A 25,686-nucleotide genomic window follows, 5' to 3' on the forward strand; every position below is an offset into this window, starting at 1 on the left:
AACCACTAATTTGCTTTTTGTCTTCATAGATTGGCGTAATCTGGATATTTCATATATAGAGAGTCATACAATACATGGCCTTTTAAATTTAGTTTATTTCAATTAACACAGTGTTTTCAAGATTCGTCCATATTGTAGCGTGTATCAATACTCCGTTCTTTTTATTGCTGAATCATAGTCCATTGTATGGATGTACCAAATTCAACTGTTAAAGAGCATTTATATTGTTTCTATTTTTCAGTTATTATAAATAATACTGCTATAAACATCCATGTACAAGTTTTTATGCAGACATATTTTTAGTTCTCTTGGGCATACACCTAAGAGTGAATTTGCTGGGTTATTTGGTAGCTCTTTGGTTAACTTTTTGAGAAACTGCCAAACTATTTATCAAAATAGCTGTACCATTTTAAATTCTTATTAGTAATGTATGAGAGTTCCAATTTTTCTACATCCCTGTCAACACTTGTTCTTCTCCTTGATTATTCATTCTCAGGGTTGTTTGTCTATTCTGGGTCCCGTGCAGTTCTACATGAATTTTAGAATCAGCTTGTCAATTTCTACAAATAAGTCAGCTGAGTTCTGTTAGGGGCTGCATTGAATCTATAGACCAGTTTGGGGAGTACTGCCATCTTAATAATGTTAGGTCTTCCAATTCATGAACATGAGATGTTTTTCCATTTATTTAGATCTTTATTTTCTTTAAAAAATATGTTGTGGTTTTCAGAGTGTATGTTTTTCACTTGTTTTCTTAAATTTACTTCTACATATTTTATTCTTTTTGATGCTATTGCAAATAGAACTGTTTTCTTAATTTCACTTTCAGACTATTCATTGCAAAAGGATAGAAATATAATCAGTTTTGGTATATTGATCTTGTACTCTACAACTTTGCTGAAGTCATTTATTCTAATAGTTTTTTAGTGAATTCCTTATGATTTTATAAATACATGGCTATGTCACCCATAAATAAGATACTTCTTCCTTTCCAATTTAGATCTTTTTATATTTGCTTGCCTACTTGCCTTGGCTGAAATCTCCAGCACCACATTGAATAGAAGAGATGACTTGTTTCTCATCTTAAGGGGAAAGTGTCCAGACCAGTCTTTCATGATTGACTATGATATTAGCTGTAGGTGTTTTATAGATAACTTTTATGGGTTGACGAATTTCCTTTTCATTCCTAGTTTGTTGATGTTTTTTTTTTTTAATCATGAAAGGGTGTTAGATTTTGTCAAATGCTTTTTCTACATTTATTGAGATAATCATGTGATTTTTGCCTTTTATTCAATTAATTTGATAAATTACATTAATTGATTTTCAGCAGTTAAATGAATTTGTATCTCTGGGATAAATCCTACATTGTCATGATGTATAATTCTTTTGATATGTCACTGAATTATTTTTGTGAATACTTTGTTGAAGATTTTTGCATTCATATTCATAAGAGATATTGGTCTGTAGTTTTCTTATGATTTTGTCAGTTTTGGTACCAGGGTAATGCTGGCCTCAGAAAATGAGTTGGGAAGTGTTCCCTCCTCTTCTATTTTTGGAAGAGTTGGAGAAGTATTAGTATTATTTCTTCTCTGAGTGTTTGGTAGAATTCAGTAGTAAAAACATCTGGGCACAGGCTTTTCTTTGTGGCTAGGTTTTTTAAATTATGAATTCATCTTTTCACTTAAAAGATTTGGAATTTTATTTTTAATGGGCATATTGTAATTGTATGTATTTATGGGGTACAATTTAATGTTTTGAGACAAATATATGTTGTATAATGATCCAATCAGGGTTTTTTGCCTATCCATCACCTTATGCATTTGTCATTTCTTTATGGTGAGAATGTTCAAAAGCATTTCTTCTAGCTATTTTGTTATATACAAATCTTTATTGTTAACTATGGTCATTATACTGTATAATAGAACATCAGAACTTATTCCTCTCATTTAATTGTGACTTTGTACCCATTGATCAACTTTTCCCCATCCTCTCCTCCCCGTCCTTTCCCAGTCTCTTGTAACTACTCTGATAAAAATATTATTCGATTCCCTGTCTCTAAGACATCAACTTCTCTCTCTCTCTCTCTCTCTTTTTTTTTTTTAATATTCCACATGGGTGATTTCACGTGGTATTGGTCTTTCTGCATCTGACTTATTTCACTTAACATGATGTCCTCCAGGTTCGTCTATGTTGTTGCAAGTGACAGGATTTTATTCCTCTTTTTTGTGGCTGAATCGTATTGCATTGTGTATGTATACCTATTTTCTTTATCCATTCATCCATTATTGGACACTTAGGTTGATTCTATATCTTGGCTATTGTAAGTAGAGATGATGCAATAAACATGAGAGTACAGATATTTCGTCAACATACTGATTTCATGTCTTTTGGATATATACCCAGTAATGGTATTATTGATCATATGGTTCTTCTATTTTTAACTTTTTTGAGGAACTTCCATACTGTTTTTCATAATGGCCATACTAGTTCACACTCTTACCCATGGTGTGCAAGTGTTCCCTTTTCTCTGCATCCTTGCCAACACTTCTTTTGTGTTTTTGATGATAGCCATTCTAGAGAAAGATGGTATGTTTCATTGTGGTTTTGATTTGCATTTCCCTGATGATTAGTGATGTTGAACTGTTTTTTCATCTATCTGTTAAACCATTTGTATATCTTCTTTTGAGAAAAGTCTGTTAAGGTAGTTAGCCAGTTTCTTAATCGAGTTATTTGTTTGTTTGTTTTTGCTGTTGAGTTGTTTAATTTTCTTATATATTTGAATATTAACCCCTTGTCAGATGTATAATTTGCAAATATTTTCTTCTATTATGTATGTTGTATCTTCACTCTACTAATAGTTTTCTTTGCTATGCAAAATTTTTTGTTTGGGCAAAAGTTTGATGTAATATTATTTGTCTATTTTTGCTTTTTCTGCCTATGCTTTTGAAGTCTTATTTAAACAATTCTTGCCCAGCCTAACGTTGTGAAGAATTTCCTGTTTTCTTCTAGAAGTTTAATCAATCTTTTCACTTTTTATATGTCTATTTAGATTGTCTATTTTTTCTTGAGCCAATTTTATTCATAACCTTTTTATTTTCAACCTATTTATGTCTTTGAATAGAAAAATGTGTATTCTGTTGATAGAAGATAGTTAGATTCATTATCCATTTTGCCAATCTCTGTGTAATAGAGTCTGATTTCTTTTTCATGTTTGACTACTGGCAGGTTTCAAACTACACCAATCCCCTCTTCCTTTTTGCCTCATATATAGGCCAGCTAATAAGAAAGCCTAATCATCCTTCCTTAACACTGGTGGAAAGTTTAAGTCATACAAGCCCTGACCATTCAAAGGAACCACCACCTCAGTCTCACTCCCTAACCACCATAAAATCCTAATCTCCCTGCTGTCCCAAGCTATTACTGGACCTGCTCAAGAGCCTGCCAAGCTCTCCCAATAACTCTTCATTATGTAAATAATAGAATCTTGCTCTTGGTGCATGTGTAGTATCATCAGCCTTGATATCTGAGCAAATTTGGGGTGGGTGGATTCACCCTGTTTCTGCAGAGTGGCCACCACATTCTGGCTTTTGATGGAAATGTTTAGACTAATTAGATTTAATGTAATACATTTAAAGCAATTACTGATATGTTTGGATTGACATTTGCCATTTTGCTAACTATATTTTGTATGTGATATCTTTTTTGTTTCTTACTGCTTATATGTCTTATATATTTTTATATTCTCACTGCTTTCTTTACTGCTTTTATATATTTTACAGAGTACCATTTTTGCTCCCTCATTGTTTCTTTTATCATATTTTTGGGGTGATTTTCTTAGTGGTTGCCCAGAAAATTACAATTACCATTTTAATTTAAAATAATCTAGTTCAGATTAATATTAACTTAATTTCAGTAGTATACAAGAACTTTGTTCCAATATAGGTTTGTTCTCTTTCCCTTCCTTCATGCTATTATTGTAATATAAATTGCATCTTTACGTATTATAAGCTCACTAGTGGTGCAGCTCTATATTTACTGCTTTATGCAGTTGTCATTTATATGAGATATGAGAAGAACAGATTCACAAACAAAAAATATTTGTACATTTTCTGTGTATTTACTTATGTCACTGCTTTTTCTGGTACTTTTTATTCTATGAGGTGATTTCGAGTTACTGTTTAATGTCTAATGTGAAGGTTTCTTTAATATTTCTTGGCAGATCTGCTAGTGATTAATTCTTGTAGTATTTTATATTCTGGGAATGCCCTAATTTCTTCTTAATTCTTGAAAGGTAGTTTTTGTGGATTTAAAATTCTTGGTTAATGATCTGCACATTGAATATATCATCCCACTGCCTTCTGGCCTCTATAGTTTCTGATGAGAAGTCAGCTGTTATTGTATTGAGCTTCCATTATAGGTGATGAGTCACTTTTGTGCTACTCCTTTTAAGATTCTCTCCTCGTCTTTGGCTCTCAACAGTTTGACTATAATATGTCTAGGTGTAGATCTCTGCATTTATCATAACTTGGAGTTTGTTGAACATGTTGAATATGTATATTAATGCTTTTAAAATCAAATTTGGGAAGTTTTGGCCATTATTTCTTCAAATATTCTTTCAGTCCTTGTCTATATCTTCACCACAGGGTATTTCATTTGATCCCATAGCTTTAAATGGACTCCATATACCTATGATGACCAAAGTCGTATCACCAGTCCTGACCCTCCAGACATATTCAGCTGCCATCTTGACCTCTGTTTTTGAACATCTAATAGACAGCTCAAATGTATAATGAACAGAACCGAACCATTGATTTCCATCTCCAAACCTGTCCTTCTCCCAAGACTCCCCTACTCCTTAGTGGCAACTCTATCCACCTAATTGCCCAAGCCAAAAACCTAGGAGTCACCTGCAACTTCTCTCTTTTCCGCAATTACCTATCTGATCCATCACCAAGAACTATTGTGTCCAAAACAGTACATTTTAGATTTAGCATGCAAACTATATTACTAATCTGTTGACTTTTCTCCACTTCTGTTGCACCTCCAGTCCTAGGCATCTAGACTACTATAATTCTAGTATCCTCTCTTCTAAACTACTATAAGTATTCTGCTAACTGACCTCTTTGATTCTACTCTTTCTTTCTGTATGATCAGTTCTTCATGGCAGCTAGAGTACTCTTTAAAACATAGACCAGAACAAGTTACTTCCTTGCTTGAAGCACTCCAATGGCTTTCCGCTGTACAGAAATTAAAATTAAAAATAAAAAGGAAGCCACACTTCTTACCTTGACCTGCTACACCCCATGTATCCAGCTCCTGTCCACCTCTGGGCCTCATCTCATATTCCTTCCCATTCCTTCTACTCCAGCCATATTGGCCTTCTCCCTGTTCCTGGAACATACACTGGGCATGTCCACACAGGGGCCTTTGCACTTGCCAGAATTCTCTAACTTTATAGCTTACACATTACCTCCTTGCAGTCACCTTTTCTGCATCTCTAAATAATTTATATTCCCTCACTCCACTCCTTACCACTCCAAGATGTCCCTCCACTGTATTATCTTAGTTACAGATATAACAAAAACATTTTCTTGTTCATAATTTGTGATTTTACTTTCCATTGCTCTTCTCTACTTTTACTCTTAACTCTAACATCGGAATTCCTGTACTGTTAATGGTGTCTGACACCTACTAGGCTTCAGTAAACGGATTTGTTTTGGGGTACCATTAACATTAAACCGATTTGGGATGAATAAGTGAATGAATGGATGCATTTTACTTTTCAGCTTATTTTAAGTGAGAAGGAGGGCTGGGTGTGCAGGGATGCAGGTCTGCCCCCTCCACAGCACATTTTCAACATGGGAAAAAGCTGCTGCCCTTCCCACAGTGACTGCATTTCATGCCTTTCTCTCTGCTTCCTGGCATGTCATTATCAGTAGGAGTTCTGAAGAGAAGAAGACACAATTCTTGTTCATGGAGAAAAGCTATCTTTCTTGAGAACATGTAGAAGTTGGAGAACAACCTAAGGCAAAAGGGTTTACTGGGATGGATGGAACTGAGGGCAAACTGGCCAGCTCCATCAAAGTTCCCCCAGGAAAACTTGGAAGCAATTCAAGTTTAGTAGACTGAGCTCTGGAAATTCAGATTTGAGAAGTCTGAAGCTGGGCTCAGGAATCTGAATTCTTCTAAAAGTTTCCCAGAGGATGCTGATAATTGACAGGATTGGGAAACCCTTGTCTATCTCATTTGATCCCATGGCTTTAAATGGAATCCATATGCCTATAATGACCAAGGGCCTAGGCCAAGAGACTTGGGGATGACTCAGCTCTTGATTGGTGTGTGGTAGGATTTAGATATTTGGGAGGAAGAGGGAAGGTCAGCCCAGATGAGAACTAGAAGGAGAGGAGGAATCAAAGCTTAGAAGTGAGAGCCGCAGGGCTAGGGATAGGAGGCAGGGGGCTGTCAGCAATGGTGTCCCTCTCTCTGCCTACCAGTGGCCCGGTACCGTGTGACTGTATGCACAGGTGAACTTGAAGGTGCTGGGACCGATGCCAACGTCTATCTCTGCCTTTTTGGTGACGTGGGGGACACAGGGGAACGGCTGCTCTACAACTGCAGGAATAACACAGACCTGTTTGAAAAGGGCAATGTAAGTTACAGCAATGTGCCCCACTCATCCCTGTCCTCCCAGTTCCCATGTTCCCTTGTCTTCCCTGCCCTGTTAAAGTTGAGCTGATGCTGGTCCTGGGGCCTCAGCCATCAGGAGCCTTACTCTGGGTAAGGGGGCGGAGGACCAGGGAATCCCAGCAGAGCCACTGGGAGGGCACAGCAATGCTTAGTGTATTTGGTTCCTGAGTATCTGGCCCACCCTCATTCACTAACATGCATGGACACCTGTTAGACTCCTGGGACTGCACAGCAGGGAGTTGAAGAGCCACCTTGGAGGGATTATGGTCCTCCCCCACCCTGAGCTTTGAGAAGAGAGCAGAACAGAAGGACACTGGGAAGCAGCAGCAGCAGCATCTTTCTTACCTCAGGGGTGGGCAGAGAGGGAAGGATGCCGGGCACTGTGGACTAAAGGACCCAGGCTGGAGAAAGGCTGGGCCCCCAGGGGCCAATGTGGGAACTTGGCATTCTCTCCCATGGCATGACCACTTCAGGCATCTTGTTCATGACCTTTAGGAAAGAGAAATCAAGAAAGACCCTAAAGATGGGAGAGCTTGCTTCTGTTGCTAGCCTCATTGCAGTTGTGTTGGGTGTTCCCCCCGTTTCCCCAACCATCACGTGGGTGTTCTGGGGAGGCTGTGGAAGCAGTAGGGAAAGAGCTAGGCAAGTTTGAGGCAAACCCAGCCTTGGGCTACCTGCTTCATTCTCCTGAGCCTCAGTTTCCTCATGCCTGAAATGGGGAAAGGATGCCTATCTGTGGCTGGCTGTTGTGAGCATTAGGGGCAGTGGATATACCATCTCTGAGGTCAGACCTGGCCCACAGCACACAGTGGATGCTGAGTACAGAGTCGTTGTTGCAGTAAAGTGAGGCCAAGGGAGCTCACCAGGGTGAAGGGATTTGCAGATGACTGCTCTGTCTCCTTCCTCTGCCACCTCTTCCTTGGTGAGGTCAGGGAAAGCCCTGGAATTCCAGTGAAGGCCTCTCTCTGAGGCCAATCCAGGCTGGCTCGATTCTTGGGATCATGGCCATTTGGAGGCTGCAGTGGCAAAAATAATCTGAGCAGGATGTTGTGGGTGGACTCAGGTTCATTTGAGGAGAGGAGGTAGCGACGCCTTTACTTCACATAACTTTTAAAATTTCCTCTCTCCTTCCCACCCACCCACCTTTCTCTTCAGCCTTCCCTACTCTTTCCTCCTACATCTTCTGACGCCTTTGTCCATCAATCCCACCTTCAGTGTTTCTGTCCCTGAAGGCTCCCAGGTGTGCTCATGTACACTTGGAAACTCTGTTGCCCCTACTGCAGTTATGCTGCCTCAGTGGTGGGCAAAAGTAAACAATTAGCAAGACCACTTAGTCCCTGTAATCAATTCTAATCATTTCCCTCCTTGGAAGGGGCCCAGTATCACTCTAGAGCAAGGAGCCAGAGGAGATTCGCCAAGGAATTAGCTCATGATAAATGATTGGTGACTGATAACAGCTTGTTTATTTTCCCAGAGGGAGCTGCCTTTTGAAAGGAGATCACAGAGAAGAGCCATTGTTTCACCAAAAAGTGCAGCTCTCAGTTGCTGGAAACTTGACATTGGATGATATTCCAGTGGGAGAAATTGGGGGTGGGTGTGACCTGTTCTTTATAGGTAGCTCCTGTCCCATGTGTGAAAGATGAGTTGCCTAACCCATCAGCTGATATCTGAGCTTATGTCTTTCCTTGGTGTTTGGGTCCTGGGGTAGCCGCCATCCAACTGTCATTGTGGTTTCCCTCAACAAGGCTGACGAGTTTACTATTGAGTCCGTCACCATGCGGAATGTGAGGCGGGTGAGGATCAGACACGATGGCAAAGGCTCTGGCAGTGGCTGGTACCTGGACAGAGTGCTGGTGAGAGAGGAAGGGCAGCCTGAGAGCGACAACGTGGAGTTCCCCTGTCTCAGGTATGCGTCCTGCCTCCTGGTCTTTTCTCCAGCTTAGGTTATGGTCCCTGCGTTTTGGGAAGACCCAGTCCTACTACCACGACCAGCAAACAAAACAGTGGCTTAAGGCTATAGCTGGTGGAAGAAAGAGGTGGCCTTGCTGGTGGTGCTTAGACCTGAACCTCACATTCCCCCCTCACCCCTTAGAGTGCTGCTAGTTTCCTCTATTTAAGCACCAAAATGTGGGTGCTTGTTCATGATAAAATTTGGCAATTCCTGAATTTAAGTGAAAGTTACTTCAGAGAATTAGTTGCAGATTGAATTCAACTTTTAAATCAAAAGAGTTTTTTTTTAAAAAAAATAGTTTTTAATTTAAATAGCTTTCTGACCATACCTCTCCCCCGTTAACTTCTTTTCAAGGTATCTTACTTTGTTTTCCTTTCTGCAATTTACTCATGAGATAAAGTTTCCTTTCTCTTTTTGCTTAAGCATTTGGGCTCCCATCGACTTAAAGAAGTTCCTGGTAGAGAGATTTTAGAATGAGCAATACCAGTGTTTTTCATGTCATCCCGGTGGCCCTCCACATTTTATGTGGCAACATCTGGAGGATGCACACTGTATGATTGATTTGGGGCCTTGGACTGACCTGGCTCTGCAAGTCTTAGTTCTAGGGCTGAGTTCTATATGTAGAGATGAGTTGCTATGTGTCCACTTTATTAGGGCTGGTCCAGGGCTCTTCGAGGGTAGCTACACTGAGGACAGCCCTCCTTTGAGTGGATGAGGGTGAGTTGCACAGCTGCCCAGCAATGAGTGTGTTGCTCTTCCTTTTACCATGAATGCAGATGTACTCACGTGCATGCATACAGGTGCACACACACAGGTGCACATCTGCTGCAGCCGAATTACTTACCACCGCACCAACCTAGGCCCAGTAGTTTCCCAGTCACGGAGGGCCGCTGGGAGGGCTCCATAGGTCAATGATTGTGAAACAGATTTTGTCAATGACAAAGGGTGCTACAGTCTTCTACATATAGCCACTGTTCGTATTACAAGGAATTACATTGAAAAGGTAAGTAATGCAGGCAACTCCAAGTGAGTGGCACTAACAGAGAGCAAGCCAAGCAGGCTTCCAGGAAGGGATGGAACTTCATCTGGGCCTGGAAGGGAGATCAGAGAGTGGACAGAGGGAGAGGAAAAGGGAGGGTGGGCCACCTAGGCTGAAGAAATGGCATGAGGCATGAGTAAGGGGCTGAGGGGGTGGCTCATCCAGAGGTTGGCAAGGGGTGCCTGGCATGTGGGGAAGGAGTGAGAAGGCTGGGGTGGGAGAGGATGGAGTGATGAACCCTCAGTCTCCTAAGCCATAAGGGAAGTGGGGTGTGGGGGAAGAGTACAGCCTCGTTTCAAGTCATCACTGGCATTTTCACCCCCATCCTGGATCGGAGGCTAACTGGCTGGATGCCAGACGGAAGAGCTTGCATTGTTTTATTCCTATCCACTCAAAATGTATTTATTAAGCACCTACTATATATTTACTCCCTGTCCTCAGGGAGTTTATAGTCTACAGGGAAACTAGACAAAAAGCAAGTGAATAAAGCCAGAATGACACACTGTGAAGAGTGGCGTGGTGGAAACACACAACGGTGCAGGGGCTGGAGCGGGGACTAGAGACGGGGAAGGCCTGTCTGCAGAGGGACGTTGAGGCCAGCCTCCTGTGGAATGAAGAGTAGAGCACCAGGGGAAAGGACTAGAGTGTTCTGGAGTCCAGCAAGACAGGCAGGTAGACAGAGGCCACTGTCAAGCAGGGCGAGGGAGCCTCTTACATGCGAGGAAGGCAGTCTGGCCTCTGGGGTTAGGACAGGGCCCAGGGAGGAGGAGGGGAGACCAGTAGGAGGGTTTGGGGAGTTGATGACGGCATGTGTTCATGTTCCAGGGCTGTAACAAAGCACACAGACTGGGTGGCTTAAATGGCAGAAACATAAAGTCTCACAGTTTCGGAGGTCAGAAGTCCAAAATCAAGGTGTCAGCCAGGCTGCACCCCTCTGAAGGCGCTAGGGAAGGATCTGACCCGGCCCTCTGTCCTCGCCCATGGCAGCCGCGGGAGTTCCCTGGCTTGTGATTGGCCAACTTCTCTCTGTGCCTCTTCACAGCATCTTCCTCTCTATGTATCTATGTCCAAATTTTCCCTTTTCATGAGGATACCAGACAGATTAGATGAGGAGTCACCCTAATTACCTTATTTTAATTTGGTTACGTTTGCAATGACCCTGTTTCCAAATAAGGTCACATTCTGAGGTACTGGAGGTTAGGACTTAAATGTATGAATGGGGTAGGGTGGGGTGGGGGGACACAATTCACTTCATCACATGGCAGCTTGGCCCTTAGTGGTGGCAGTGAAGGTGGTGAGAAGGGGCTTATTGTACACCAGAGAGGACCCTGGAGGGACAGTTCATGGGCCTTCCCCATAAGAGACAGAGAAAGAGCTAGAACTGAAAGCCCCAGACTTTTGCCTTTGATAGGTGGGTTGAAGGCCATGTCGTTTACTGAAATGGGGATCCTGGGGAGGGAGAACTGAGGGGTGGGGACAAGGTTGGACTCTGGAGGTCTAGTTGGGATGTGTTCAGTTTTCAATATAGAGTTGGGCCTTGAGAAATGAATTCAGAGAATGAGAGCATAGAGCTAAAATTTAAAGCTAGGGAACTGCAGGGGATCCTTTAGGGAGAGCATGTATAAAGAAAACAGTGGAGCTGAGCTCTGGGGCAGGCCAGGAGAGGGAGCCCGGAAAGGGGAAGAGGAAGAAGTTGGTGTGTGCACACTGTATTGTCACATACATGGCGCTGGGGGAGCTCAGAACCAGAAGTCTAGCTGCCCACCTGCTTTGTGACTTTGACCCAATCCCTTGTCTGGTCTTCTGCACCTTCCTGGCCGGCATGTATCTTATGGTGAGGTTGAGGGTATTGCACTTTGAAAGGGGCCCATTAAAGACACAGTGATGCCGATGATGCTGATGGCTGGGCGGGAGAGGAGCAGAGGCCTCAAACACCCCAGAGTCCTCCCTGCCCCCAAACACTTAACAGTGCATGCATTTTTTAAGAAAATGGGTTCTTATGTCTTGCTGACACATGTAGTGATGACATTTGCCAACTCAGGACCCAGGGGACTTGGAAAAATCAGGAACTGGAGCCTGAGCATGCACACTGCTTCTTTCTTCACCTGAGCTGTTATTTTAACTCTGTTGGAGAGCAGGACAAACTAGGTCTATTTATCAGAATTTCTGCTAGGATCAGGTGTGTGTGTATGTGTGTGTGTACACACACACACACATGCCTGTGAGCTCAGAGAAAGAGTAATAAAATCACCACCAGACTGACTTATCCTTTTAGCAACATCTCACTCTGAAACTGGGCTGCAGTGTTTGAAGCTGAAAGAAACTGGCTATATTTGGAAATATCTATTAATACCCTGAAAGTATTTAGGTGGAAACAAAATGACAAGTCATGGTTTCCTTTTGCTGCTGGGGAGGGGCTGGGGGTGGATAAGTGGTGGAGAATGAGGGGAGCGCAGGTAGAATTTTCAGATGACTGAGGGCTTGCTGACTCTCCACACTTCCCCTCCCTGTGAATGCGTGCCCAGGCCTGCTTCACAACCTTCTCCTCTGCAATCTCCATGCCAGGGTGACCTCAACCAGGCAGACAGAATGGGAGGCTCTTAACGGGTTGATTTCAGGGACTCTAGAAGCCCTGAGTTCCCAAATTCCCCTGTCATCAATGCCTAGGATTTCACCATTGTATCCTCATGTCTTGGAGTGGCCAATGGTTTTCTTGTGCTCTAGATTCACAGCACCAAAGCCTTTGGGAAAAGTAACAGCCTAGTTGTCGGCGAATATTTTAGTGTTAGCTAATAGCCAACTGACAGCAAGGTCTCCTGGGAATGTCGGATCTTGTGTTTTGGGAAGGAGGGTGAAAGAGAAGGTTTGGGAGCGACCACAGCATTGCCTCTGTCAGCCTTGGAGAGAGGAGTGGTCTATTAGCAGAGAGTACTGCCGTTTGGGGAGGCCTGAGCTCCATGCCAGGGAGACTATGGAGGAATTAGTGCCTTGGCTTTTATGGGCTCTGTAGCCAGAGGAGTTGCCTCCCTCTCAGTAGGGTAATGGAGTGGGCTGCAAAGACCAGCACCAAGACACAGACAAATGGGAGGTGGTTTAGTTGAGAGGCAAATGTCTTGTTTTCCTCAATATCCTGGGGAACAATGAACGGTGTCTATACTGCCATGGGCCCCATCATAAACCATCCTGAGTGCTGGGGCTTAGAAAACTCATGCTTGCATGATTGATTTCTCAGGCTGAGTCTCTGTGCCCAGTGTGTAGGTGCTTTTCAGGTAAATTGCCCCATACCTTTCTCCCTGGTGGATGACCAGCAGAGAGATGGGACCGTGGCTCACTCCAACATGTTGAAGAGTCACAGCTATCAATCTGCAGCCCTGCAGGGTACAACTCCAGCTTCTCCTGGAAGGCAGTTCTCATTTATCCCTGAGGACTCAGATCATTGAGCCCTTCTCATTTCCCTCAACTTACTCTGGTCCAATACCTATCCTTGTCTTGGTCTTCAGTGCCTCAGCTGGTCTATCCTGTCTTCTTAAGGAGGCTGCCGACAGCCTGGACTGGGTCTTATGTATCCTAGCGTATCTTCTCTTCCATCTCCCCACCCCAGAGCCCTCAGTATGGTGCCGTGAGGATGGAAAGCTTTTAGAAAAAGAGATGCTTGATCTCTATGCTAATGATGGCTTTCAGGACAGACTTTTGACAGTGATTGCCAAGGCCCTACATCATGTGACCTGTCCCCTCTCCAGCCTCCTCTGCGAGCTCTCACTGCATCCATCCACATGATCTTGTTTCAACTCCTGGAGGCTGTATTCCATCCCAGGATATGTTGTTTCCTCTGGGATACTCTTCCCTTTTCTCCTGGTCTCCTTCCAAAGACCATGTGACATCATCCCCACCCATTCCCCCAAGGAGTTCCCTGCCCTCCTTCCAATCTCAGCCAAACACCACCGCCTCTGGGAAGTCTTCCTTTCCCACTCCAGGCTAGGATGCTTTGCTAGATGCTCCCATAGAATCATTTTACTTTGCTAAAGTCAAAGCTCTAGGCCTCCCTGGTGACTCTGCATGAATGGATGAAGCTTTGATTGCCTGCACCACTCGAAGAGCTAACATCCCCCCATTTGCCCACCAGGTGGTTGGACAAGGATAAGGACGATGGGCAGCTGGTCCGAGAGTTGCTACCCAGTGACAGCAATGCGACACTGAAGAGTGAGTTGTCCTGATGACCAGGTGCTGGGTGTGCCCTTGGTGAGACAGGGGCCTTCCCTCAGCTAAGCCCTTCAAGAAAACACCCACCTTGGCCATCCAAAGTGCTGGGATTAGAGGCATGAGCCATGACACCCAGCAGCTAAAGATATATATATCTGACCTTTTCTAAGGTTAGACTGCAGAGTTTGAACCAGAGTGTCCCATTTGTGGTCTCAGAGTTACAGAATTTAAGATCCAGGAAGGAACCCAGGAGAGGAGATGACCCATGCCTGTGGTAAGGGGACCCCTCTTCCCCCTCCACAACCCCAGCAAACCCAGTTGTGTAGTCAGTGATGGAGCTGGAACCAGTACCCAGGGTATCTCTGTCTATGTCACTGTCCTTCCCACTCCAGCAAGCCCCGATTTCACCATGTGGAGAGGACCTCCTGACCCCCTGCTTCCTCAGTCAGAGCCTCTGAATGCATTTAGATCAAGCTTGTCCAACCCACAGCCCACACACGTGTGGCCCACGATGGCTTCGAATGCGGTCCAACACAAATTTGTAAACTTCCTTAAAACATAAAGCTTTTTTGCAATTTTTTTTAACTCATCAGCTATCATTTGTATTAGCACATTTTTTTGTGTGTGGCCCAAAACAATTCTTCTTCCACTGTGGCCAGGGAAACCAAAAGATTGGGCATCCCTGGTTTAGATGGAAAATAGTATAAGAAAGAGGTCTCCTTCCCAGTTTCTGCTACTACATCTTTCAGCAAGAACAGAAGCCATTTCCTCAAGTGCCCTTGGGTGGAACTAATGGAACTGATCTAGACCAGACCTGCAGGTCTGGCCTTCCCCGGGGCTGGACCCCAGGCAGGGTGTGCTCAGCTGACTTTCTCCAAATCCTTCTTCCTAGTGGGAGGACCCTACGGTGGCAGTAAGTGGCAGGCCTGGGAGTGAGCATCACTCACCTTTCCAGTGCTTCCTCCTCTTTGCCCAAGATACACACACACCCAGGGACAAGCCTGGAGGACTTGGGGTCTTGCCTTGTATTATTTCAGGACTCACCTTTTCCTCGGGTGTTTTTACCCCTGAAGACAGATAATGCAGATCTTCCTGGCTGATAAAATGGAGTGACACCCTCGTGGTGGCCCAGTGAAAAGCAGGGGGCTTCAAGAGGGTTTCACTCCTGGCTGGCGACCTCTTCACTGTTGCCATCTTGCACCAAACACATGACCTTCTGAGGCTCAGATTCCTTGCCTGTGAAACTGAGGTCAGAATCCTTAGCAATAATACTGTGTGTATAATACTCTAGACAATGTCTGGAAAGATCGATCCTTCCTTTGTCTCAGTTTCCTTGTCCACTGTCAGAGAAGCTAGATCAGTTGATTGTGGGAGATCCTTTCAGGCTCTTACATTGTGATGTTCTTGCTTGTGATTTACACACTTTCCTGCTCTCAGCCCATTTACACCTTCTGGAGCAGAGAGAGAACCTACTAGAATTCTGCTTTCGTGGTTGAGGAGGCCTCACAGAGATGGAAGAACCCCTGCCCCAAGTTGCAGGGCTGCTTAGAGCAGGAGCCTGGATTCTCAATTCCCAGCCTGTGTTCCCCACAAGCTTCCAGCTCCATGCTGCCCTCCTATACAGGCATCCTGCTTCCTGTCACCCCCTGCACTAACCCCTTCCCTTCCTCCCTCTGCCTTGGGCTGTTCAGACTTTCGCTATCACATCAGCTTGAAGACTGGGGATGTCTCTGGGGCCAGCACGGATTCTAGAGTCTACATCAAGCTCTATGGGGATAAGTCTGACACCATCAAGCAAGTCCTTCTTGTCTCGGACAACAACCTCAAAGACTACTTTGAACGTGGCCGGGTGGACGAGTTCACCCTCGAGACCCTGAACATTGGAACTGTAAGTCTCCTTCCCAAGACCATGTGACATCATCCTACCCGTTCCCCAACACACATTCACACATATGTCCACACACAGACACACACACCCTCATGTACATAGGGGTAAACACATTTTTGAAGAAAAAAAGTCCACTTGGGAATAACAAGTGAGGTATATTGTTTTTCAGCTGTGACCTAGAGCAGCTGAAGATATGTAAACAGTGGTGATGCTTCCAGAGCCTTTCTGGGGGTGGAATGTGTATTTTTAGTGGCGTTACCTCAACATTTTATTTACCTACATATCCAGGACCAATGTACCTGGGTCACAGACACTGGAGAAGGAGACACTGAATGCAGGGAAGGAAAAGAGAAGGGAGGACTAAGAAAAGGGGCTAAAAATACTTCCTAATTTCAAACTTGAGTGTGCATCAGAATGGGGTCCAGGAAGCTTGTTTCAGTGGCCCTTTTGGGCCACACCTGAGAGATTCTGCCTTGGGAGATGGAACCCAAGAGCCTCCAGATCAAGGCTCCAGGTATCTCTGCTGCAAGAGGTCTAAGCACTTCATCAAAGAGAAAGCTGAACAGTAAAGCAGCAAGGACAGACTTTAATCAGTAATCTACCACCACAATCAGGAAAAGAGGCCAGTGTGAACTGAACCCAGCTTAGGCTTGTGCAGAGGTTTGGAAGCCTCTTTAAAGGGAGGATGAGGGAATGGGGGAGGGTAATCAGGGGCTCAGTAGAGTCAGGGGAAAAACACAAAAAGCAGTAATGGGGAGGTCAGCCCATGTGGGTTGTGGAACCCATCTGGGTTTGCTAACTGATGCTTTATGGTATGAGGGTCCTGTCCTACAAGAGCCTGGCAGACAGAAGCCCTACCCTCAGGTGCTGGCTGGAACCAACAGTAAATTATTTTGACAGCCTTGAGTTTTCTAAGGCAGGCACAGTAAGGGGGATTAGGGTCACCCTAGGGATGTGAACTTGAGCTGTTCGAAACTATGTTAGTGTTTTGTTCAAGTCTTTATAGGCCAAGATTGAGGCTCAGTTGAGAAACGGTTCAGGAGACTGGCTAGAGTTTGGCCAAGGAGAGAATCTTCCTTGACATCGCCTGGAGAAACACAGTTCTAAGTCGTAGACTTGAGGATTGAGGATATCTCTAGAAATGACTGAGCTGGGATTTGCATTACTACCTGCTGCTCCCAGGGTGTGGCTTGGTGGAAATGGAGATGGTAAAATGCCCTCTACCTGGAACCTTATCTTTCCTGCCCCTTCCATCTCTGGGAGTCCAACCCTATTTCAGGTCCTAGGAATCTCTTCTCCCATCAAAACTCTCTCAAGGGAAAGATATGATGTCAGCCATTTATACCTTGAGGTTAATGAACTTAAATCAGTGTTTTTGTTTATCAAAATGTATTTACATTTTAACCTTAATCAATAATTGCAGAGTAAAAATGCTGTTCCCTTTACTAAAGGATTTTGGGCAGCAGCTGGCGCGTAAATGAGACCTCTAGGAAGAGTAGGGCGGCAGTGGGAGGGCATTTAAGCTTCTTCCTGAGTTTCTGAAATCCCCTCAATAAGCAGTGTGGCCAAGAGGTTGAGAGCACGGGCTCTGGCTGCCAACTGCATATTTGAGACCCATTTCCACTTACCTGCCATGTATAAGTTATTAAACCTCTGTTTGCCTCCATTTTCTCATTCATAACAACATGGGATCCTAATGGGGTTGTTATTAGCATTAAATATGTGAATAATACCCACATGCTCATACTAAGTGCTCAGTAAATGCTACTGAACAATTAGTCTAAGTCAGGTGTGAAGTGTTGTAGAACCGAGCTAGTTCCTGCCCTTAGGGAGCATCCAGTCATATCAGACACCTACCCTGTGTTTACCCTTTCAGCCAATCCCTCCCTGGGACTTTCACAGTCCTGGCACCACAGAAGAACAACAAAACTCTTCCCTGTCCCTTGACATGCACCCAGAGGGCTCTCAGGCTTTGTAAGCTTGGCTGGTTTTCTTCTGACAATTCCATGGGACTGGGCTGCATGCACTTAACTCTGACATTGTTGCCATTACCAGCTGCAAAGAGGCACTTAGGACTCAGAAGAGCGAGAGCAGGCCTGCATGGACAGTTTTCTAAATCTGGCCTTTTGGCACCAGACTCACGGCTAACGTCACCTCTTCAAACCATCACAGAGAAAATCTGAGGGCTGCAAGGGTTCTCAAAGGCCATCTGATAATTACATCTGATGTTAAAATTGCTCTGTATACAGCATTTCAAAAAGAAAAAAACATAAAAGCAATCCAAACATTGAAAAACCAAGTACATATAAGGATGGTGATATGATCGTCTGCACTCCCCTCTATGTTGCCATTGGGGGCAAAGATGTTAAAACGCAAAATCACAAAGCAATTATAGAGTGTTATTGGAAAAAGAAAAATGTTTCTTGGGTCCAAGAGTGAGAGGAATTGGTTACAGAACCACAGAGTGCTGAGAGGTTGCCTGCATAGTCTGTCACCTTCAGGATGGGTGATATTCTGTCACCTTCAGGATGGGCATGTTGAAGAAATGCAGAAATATATACAACTGTGTATTGTTCAAAACCAAACCAAATCAATAACACAGTGATTGGAAGGTGATGGCAAACATTTTAAACATTTGCTTTCCCACGTGGCCATGACCTAATGTGATTAAGTACTAGTGGAGCTTTCAAAGTTCTTGTCACCTCCACTCCCCTCTTGTTTCTCACCATGGCCCTGGGAGGTGTGCTGGGGTTAGGAGAAGAGAATGGTGGCTCCAGGCAGGTGAGGTGATGCCCTGGCTCCCCAGCTGGCTGATGGTGGGGCAGGAATGGGACCCCAACTCTTCCATGGATCTTCCCTCTCCTGGGGACTGGAGACCTGGGTTGAGTAGTGCTGTTTTTGCTGGTGTTTGGGAGGTAGGGATGGGGGCATGGAGGTTTCTACACACTGGCTCTTTGCTCACCCTCACTCGGGTTTCCTTCAGATCAACCGGCTGGTGATTGGGCACGATAGCACCGGCATGCATGCCAGCTGGTTCCTGGGCAGCGTTCAGATCCGTGTGCCCCGTCAAGGCAAGCAGTACACCTTTCCCGCCAACCGCTGGCTGGACAAGAACCAGGCTGATGGGCGTCTGGAGGTGGAGCTGTATCCCAGCGAGGTGGTGGAGATCCAGAAATGTATGGAGGAGGCTGTGGTGGGACCACCCATTATTTCCCATGGGGGGATGGGGCTGAGGGGAAGGAGAAGGGACCATGGAGCAAAGTGGGTCTTGCTGACAAGTGCTGCTGGTACGGTCCTGCAGGGAGGAACATGGGGGCTTTCACTGCCTCTGGTACCATGGTTCTCGTAGGAAAGAAGGGCTCATTTTATAGATGAGGAAACTGAGGACCCAAAGGATGAAATACTTTTTTCTGGACTAAAAGCAGCAAATGACTTTATTAGGAAATGCACACTCTCAACCCTGTGTAGGAGTTTGAGACCTAGTTCATGTCTTCTGCGATGAAGACTGGCTGAGGTGATAAAACTGTTTATTCATTCATTTACTCAAAAAAAATACACAGTCAGCCCTCCACATCTGTGGGTTCTGCATCGGTGGATTCAACCAAGGATCAAAAACATTTGGAGGCCGGGCACGGTGGCTCATGCCTGTAATCCCAGCACTTCGGGAGGCCGAGGTGGGCAGATCACAAGGTCAGGAGATGGAGACCATCCTGGCTAACACGCTGAAACCCCGTCTCTACTAAATAAATACAAAAAAATTAGCCAGGCATGATGACAGGTGCCTGTAGTCCCAGTTACTTGGGAGGCTGAGGCAGGTGAATGATGTGAACCCAGGAGGCGGAGCTTGCAGTGAGCTGAGGTTGCGCTACTGCACTCCAGCCTGGGTGACAGAGCGAGACTCCGCTCAAAAAAACAAAATAAACAAAAAAACAAAACAAAACAAACAAAACATTTGGAAAAAAACTGCATCTGTACTGAACATATGCAGACTTTTTTCCTTGTCATTATTCCCTAACAGTACCGTATAACAACTATTTATATAGCATTTACCTTGTATTAGGCATTATAAGTAACCTAGAGATATTTAAAGTATATAGGAGGATGTGTGTAGGTTATATGCAAATACTATGCCATTTTATATGAGGGACTTGAGCATCCTCAGATTTGGGTATGCTTGGGGGTTCTGGAACCAGTCCCTGCAGATACTGAGGAATGACTGTCTCTTGAGGGTTTCTCTCGGCCAGCACTGCTCTGAGCTTTGTGGAGGCAGCTGTGAGCAAAACGAACGAAACCCTTGCTCTCGAATGCTTTATATTCCACAGGGGAGACGGACAAGAATAGGATAATGCCAGTGAACAACCAGAAGGAACATGAAACAGGATAAAGGGTTAGCACTGGTGTGGGTGAAGGGCCTTTTTGGATAGGATGGTGACATTTCTGAGAAGGAAGACAGTGGGACCAAAGCCTGGCACAGAGACTGTCCCTTCTCACCTCTGCATTTCTTGCTTTTTTTTTTTTTTTTTTTTTTTTTTTTTTGAGACAGAGCCTTACTCTGTCACCCAGGCTGGAGTGCAGTGGCATAATCTCAGCTCACTGCAACCTCCTCCCGGATTCAAGCAATTCTCCTGCCTCAGCCTCCTGAGTACCTGGGACTCAGGTGTGCGTCCCCACGCCTGGCTAATTTTTGTAGTTTTAGTAGAGACAGGGTTTCACCATGTTATCCAGGCTGGTCTTGAACTCCTGAACCCTAGTGATCCATCTGCCTTGGGCTCCCAAAGTGCTAGTGTTACAGACGTGAGCCACCATGCCGGCCTCACCTCTGCATTTCTACATTGGCCCTGAAAGCAACTGCCCAAGGCTCACTTCCACAGCAGCTTCCCTGAGAGGGAACCCCAGTATGAAATCACCTCTCTCGCTCCCAGAACTCTTTGAATATCTTTTCATATGTGTGTCTAATCTCCCCAAGCAACCTGCAAGTTCCTTTAGGGCTGTTATATACACATGCTTTGTAATGGCACTTGCCAGTATGAGAATCAACTCCTTCCCTCATTTTATAAATCAATACTGAAATTCCATCAGAGTAGAATAGATATTAATTAAGACGATAAAGATGAAGGTAAAAAAGCAATAGTTCCCTTACCCACCTCTTCCCCTTACCCCACCCCTCTTTTTCAATGGCAACAACCTTACTTTAGATTTTTCCTCTGAAATTTAGCTCCATATTTTTAAACAATATACCTATCAATTTTTACTTATTTATTTTTTAGAGACAGGACGTTGCTCTGGTACCCAGGCTGGAGTGCAGTGACACAATCACAACTCATTGCACCCTTAACTCCCGGGCTCAAGCGATTCCCCTGCCTCAGCCTCTTGAATAGCTGGGACTACAGGCACATGCCACCATACCCCTCAATTTTTATTTTTATTTTTATTTTATTTTTGTATAGATGGGGATCTTGTTGTGTTGCCGAGGCTGATCTTGAACTCCTGGCCTCAAGCAATCCTTCTGCCTCCCAAAGCAGTGGAATTACAGGCCTGAACCACCGTGCCTGGCCTCAGTTTTTTAATTTTACAGTCTTAGACATTATCTATTGACTTCCTACTATGAAAGAGGAGGATTTAGCTCTTTTAACATACACAGGCACTCGTATGGGCCCTCATGTGCGTGTGCGCGCGCACATACACACACACACACACACACACACACACACACACACACACACACTCACTCACTTTCTCTCACTGTGTCTCTCTCTCTCCCCGTCCTTCCAGCCTCCAAAACAGCTAAATCAGTGTTCAATTTTTATATTATTATAAGTATGTCAATATTATTCACTGCTGAGTCACCTAGCTTATGAAAATGCTTTTCATCTTTCGTAGAGCTTGTTGTTTTTTCTAGAGCGAGTCTCCTTTTTTGATGGATTGCTCTCTCTGCGCTCACTGCTCTCTGCATTACTGTGTTAGGTTAGGACTGCCTCATCACTGTGGACTCACCTGGTCTCTCCGCATCCCTGGTGTCTCTCTGCATCCCTGGTGTTTCTCTGTGTGCCACAACTTCCTTTTCTTATAAGGATGCCAATCAGCTTGGATTAGGGCCTGCCCTTGGGGGTCTCCTTTAAACTAGTCACCTCTTTAAAGACTCTTATCTCCAGATATAGTTACATTTGGAGGTCCTGGGGTTAGTGCTTCAACATAAACATTTTGGGGGGCCTAATCATTCCTTAAAGTCCCACCTCTTAATATGGTTACAATGGCAATGACATTTCAGCATGAGTTTTGGAGAAGACAAACATGCAAACCGTAGCAGGCAGGCACACAGCAGGGATCGCCAGCTGGTATGTGACTCCTCCTCCTTCCTGGTGCATGTGGTACAGAGGATGACTGGGATGTGTGTCTGATTGCTTAGATTTGGCATTTCCACCACCTATTCTCCTCTAAGCCTCAGTTTGTTTACCTGAAAAGTGGGAATGATTGTGCTCACTCAGGGTGCTGAGGAGTGGATTAGATAAGTGAATGGCTGTGAAGCACCAGGCACCTGGAACAGGCTAAGGAAAGGCTTGTTTTGTTACTATCATTGTTGTTGTTATTATTACTAAATGTTCCACTTCTCCTGCATGTGCCCACCCAGTGGTCCACTATGAGGTTGAGATTTGGACAGGAGACGTGGGTGGCGCAGGCACCAGTGCCCGAGTCTACATGCAGATCTATGGAGAGAAAGGCAAGACAGAAGTGCTCTTCCTCTCGAGCCGCTCAAAAGTTTTTGAACGGGCATCCAAGGACACATTCCAGGTATGTGGGGTCGAGGAGCGGGGGTGCCAACAGCAGTCCCAGTGGACACCAAGATGCTTCCCTGGGTGTACTAATTTCCTCAGTCAATACTCACCTGAGAATGGGCTGCCTCCCTCCAGCTGGGTGGAAGATGCTTCCTCTCTCCAGACCTGAGCTTTTGGCCTAAAATGAGGGGATTGGACTAGATCAGTGGTTCCCACCCCTGGCCTCATGTTTCAATCACCTGGGGAGCTTTAAGAAAAAAGTGCTGCCTGGTGCACACCCCACACCAGACAAATCAGAACCTCTGGGGATGGGATATATTTTCTGAGTGTACTTTTAAAAGCTCCTCCAGGGATTACTAACATGCTGCCAACCCTGAGAACCATGGGGGCAGGTAATTCTAATCTGGCAAAAGATGGCACTAAGGCTGTGGTTCCTCCACTCATTCCCGGTCCTGTGGCCTCTGAGTCTACAGTTCTCTCAAGCCTGATATCAAGAAAATGCTTCCCAGCCAGGGCACTGGGAGACTTGGAATTTTATGGCTGTTTCCTGAGTGTCCCGGGTCTCCGTTCTTCCTTTCCAAGTCTTTCAATAGAAGGAAAAAAGAGATGAGAATGTGGGCATGTTGTTGGCAAGAGAGGAGGATACAAGGGTGGTGCCCCTTAGGGGAAACAGGAATGTTTAGTTATAGATATGACAGTGTGTGTGCGTGTGCAGATGTATGTGTGCAGGCAGCGTGTTCATGCTGGGTGCCCTGTGTTTCTGCATGCCAGGAGCACCTTAGCCTTCAGCAAAGAATCTTACCCAGTGCCCAGGGAAGATAGTCCTGGCTGAACTGGGACCTGGGCCAGGGTCATAGTGTCTGGAACATCAGAGCTGGAGGGAGTCTCATTGAGCCAGACGCCCTCATACACTGCTGAGGAGGCAGAGGCCCAAATATTTTAGCTCTCTGAGCCTTCACTTCCTCATCAGCTAAAACCTAGCTTTATAAAGCTGCCTGGCTGGCTTCACAGTCCCTATAATGATCAAGAGTCAACGTCAGGGAATGCACTTGGGAAGGAGTGCCCAGTTATGGAGATAGAACAGGAGAGCATGTCTTCTGGACGCCAATTTACTGGATATGGTGGTGGATGAAGGCACGGCTGGGCAGACAGATGTGAGGGAGGCCAGGGGTGCAGCAAGCCGGCCTCCTTGGCAAGGTTGATTGCAGGGGTGCTGTAATCTGGGAAATGCTGAAGAGGAGAGCTAAAGCACTGAAGAAGGTCCAGAGCCTTTCCCCTAAATAGCTGAGAAGGATAAATTCCGCTCTCCCAGGGGCCCTGGGCTCTGCCATGATTGGTAATTTCCTGGCAAAGGTGGTTTATTGGCTACATTGTGGACTCATGAACAGGGGGCCAGAAGGCCTGAGTTCTCATCTAGGTCTGGACTTGAATTGTAGGACACTGTGGAACTCATGGGACAGCCTTGGCCTCAGTTCGCCCTGGCACTCAGTGGAAGAACTGGTGGGACCAGGCTTTGAGAAGGGTCAAACCCCAGACAGGGGCTCACCAGCATCAGGAAGCCTGGGAGGACACTGACTAGCAACAACCCCCATGTGAGCCCTCTCCTGAGTGCTGCGGGGGACGGGCCAGACCCCACCTCCATGTGGGTCCTTCCTCAGAGCCTGGGGCTCAGGACAGCTCAGGCCTCATGATCTAGAGTTGATGACACCATCATCACTGCCCTTTGGGCCAGTCGTGTGCTATGCCCATCCTGGTAGAGACTGAAAATGATGGTCTCTGCCCTTAAGGAACTCATAATCAAGAGGGCAGAGACCAGCTCGTGAGGATGAAGAGGGCATCCAGGCCAGACGGGCACCAGAGCTAAACCCTGGACCCCCTCTGTGCTCTTGGGGAAGATGCAGTCAGGCTGAGGCCATGTGCTCAGGGTTGGGGGAGGAAGGAGCTTGGGCCTCTGTGGGTGTAGGTGAAATTTTTGTTTTTGAAAAAGAGTACTTTTGTTTTTTGCTTATTATGAAAGTTATATATGGTTAACACTGAAAATTTTTGTAAAGAGAACACAGAGGCACAAAGTTAAAAAAAGTAATGAAACACAGGAACCTGAATGAATAGATTTTAGCTACAAGTAGAGGAGGGGATAAAGGCTGGCTAAGTAAGGAAACTATATGAGCAATAATAGGGACATAGAAATCATAGGAATGAGTCGCACGTGTGCGTGCGCGTGTGTGTGTGTATACATGCAGGCATATATGTTTAAGAGAGAAGAAGAGGGAGACCAGCTTGGCCACCACAGAGGTTGGAAGAAATAAACTTGACTGGGGGATGGGGCCAGTTGATCCCAGCGGAACCAAGACAGGTGTGGCCAGACAGAGGGAGCTGGTGGAAGGATCTGAGCACAGAGGCCCCAGCCCTCTCCATCCTACAGCTCAGCAAACAGGCCTTGAGCTTGGCTCTTTGCAGGTGGGAATGGGGGCTTGGAGGAGGATGCTGGGGCCACAACAGCCACTGCCCTGCCCTTTGAACAGCTGGAGGCGGCCGACGTGGGCGAGGTCTACAAGCTCCGCCTCGGGCACACAGGCGAGGGCTTCGGGCCCAGCTGGTTCGTGGACACCGTGTGGCTGCGGCACCTGGTGGTGCGGGAGGTGGACCTCACGCCAGAGGAGGAGGCCCGGAAGAAGAAGGAGAAGGACAAGCTGCGGCAGCTGCTCAAGAAGGAGCGGCTGAAGGCTAAGCTGCAGAGGAAGAAGAAGAGGAAGGGCAGCGATGAAGAGGAGGAGGGGGAGAAGGAGGAGTCGTCCTCATCAGAGGAGTCCTCATCAGAGGAGGAGGAGGAGACCGAAGAAGAGGAGGAAGAGGAGGAGTTTGGGCCGGGCATGCAGGAGGTGATTGAGCAGCACAAGTTCGAAGCCCACCGCTGGCTGGCCCGGGGCAAGGAGGACAACGAACTTGTCGTGGAGTTGGTGCCAGCTGGCAAGCCGGGTCCTGAGCGTAGGGGGGGGGGGGGGGGGGGGGGGGGGGCAGTGGTCAGACAGTTCCCCTAAAGGGGGCCCACTGGGGGCAGGGCCCTAGATCCCCCTCACATGTAGGCCAAATAGGTAGGCACCCATCATGGTTCCCAAATAACTCTCTTGACCTGTGTGTGAAATGCCACCAT

At 45.7% G+C, this 25,686-nt stretch overlaps 1 protein-coding gene across 1 annotated transcript in view; it reads left to right on the plus strand.

The window, feature by feature from the left end:
* Positions 1-25,686, plus strand: part of LOXHD1 (lipoxygenase homology domains 1) — a 182,600-nt gene that overhangs the window by 72,909 nt on the left and 84,005 nt on the right. Inside the window, exons 13-19 of the mRNA XM_023207473.1 lie at positions 6,492-6,646; positions 8,430-8,590; positions 13,798-13,874; positions 15,566-15,762; positions 18,746-18,938; positions 22,391-22,551; positions 25,058-25,520. Of these exons, the coding sequence (XP_023063241.1) occupies positions 6,492-6,646; positions 8,430-8,590; positions 13,798-13,874; positions 15,566-15,762; positions 18,746-18,938; positions 22,391-22,551; positions 25,058-25,520 (1,407 nt within the window). The remainder of the gene's footprint in view (positions 1-6,491; positions 6,647-8,429; positions 8,591-13,797; positions 13,875-15,565; positions 15,763-18,745; positions 18,939-22,390; positions 22,552-25,057; positions 25,521-25,686) is intronic.

Source organism: Piliocolobus tephrosceles, chromosome 18, assembly GCF_002776525.5.
Source record: "Piliocolobus tephrosceles isolate RC106 chromosome 18, ASM277652v3, whole genome shotgun sequence".
In the NCBI taxonomy this organism is placed as follows: Eukaryota; Metazoa; Chordata; class Mammalia; order Primates; family Cercopithecidae; genus Piliocolobus; species Piliocolobus tephrosceles.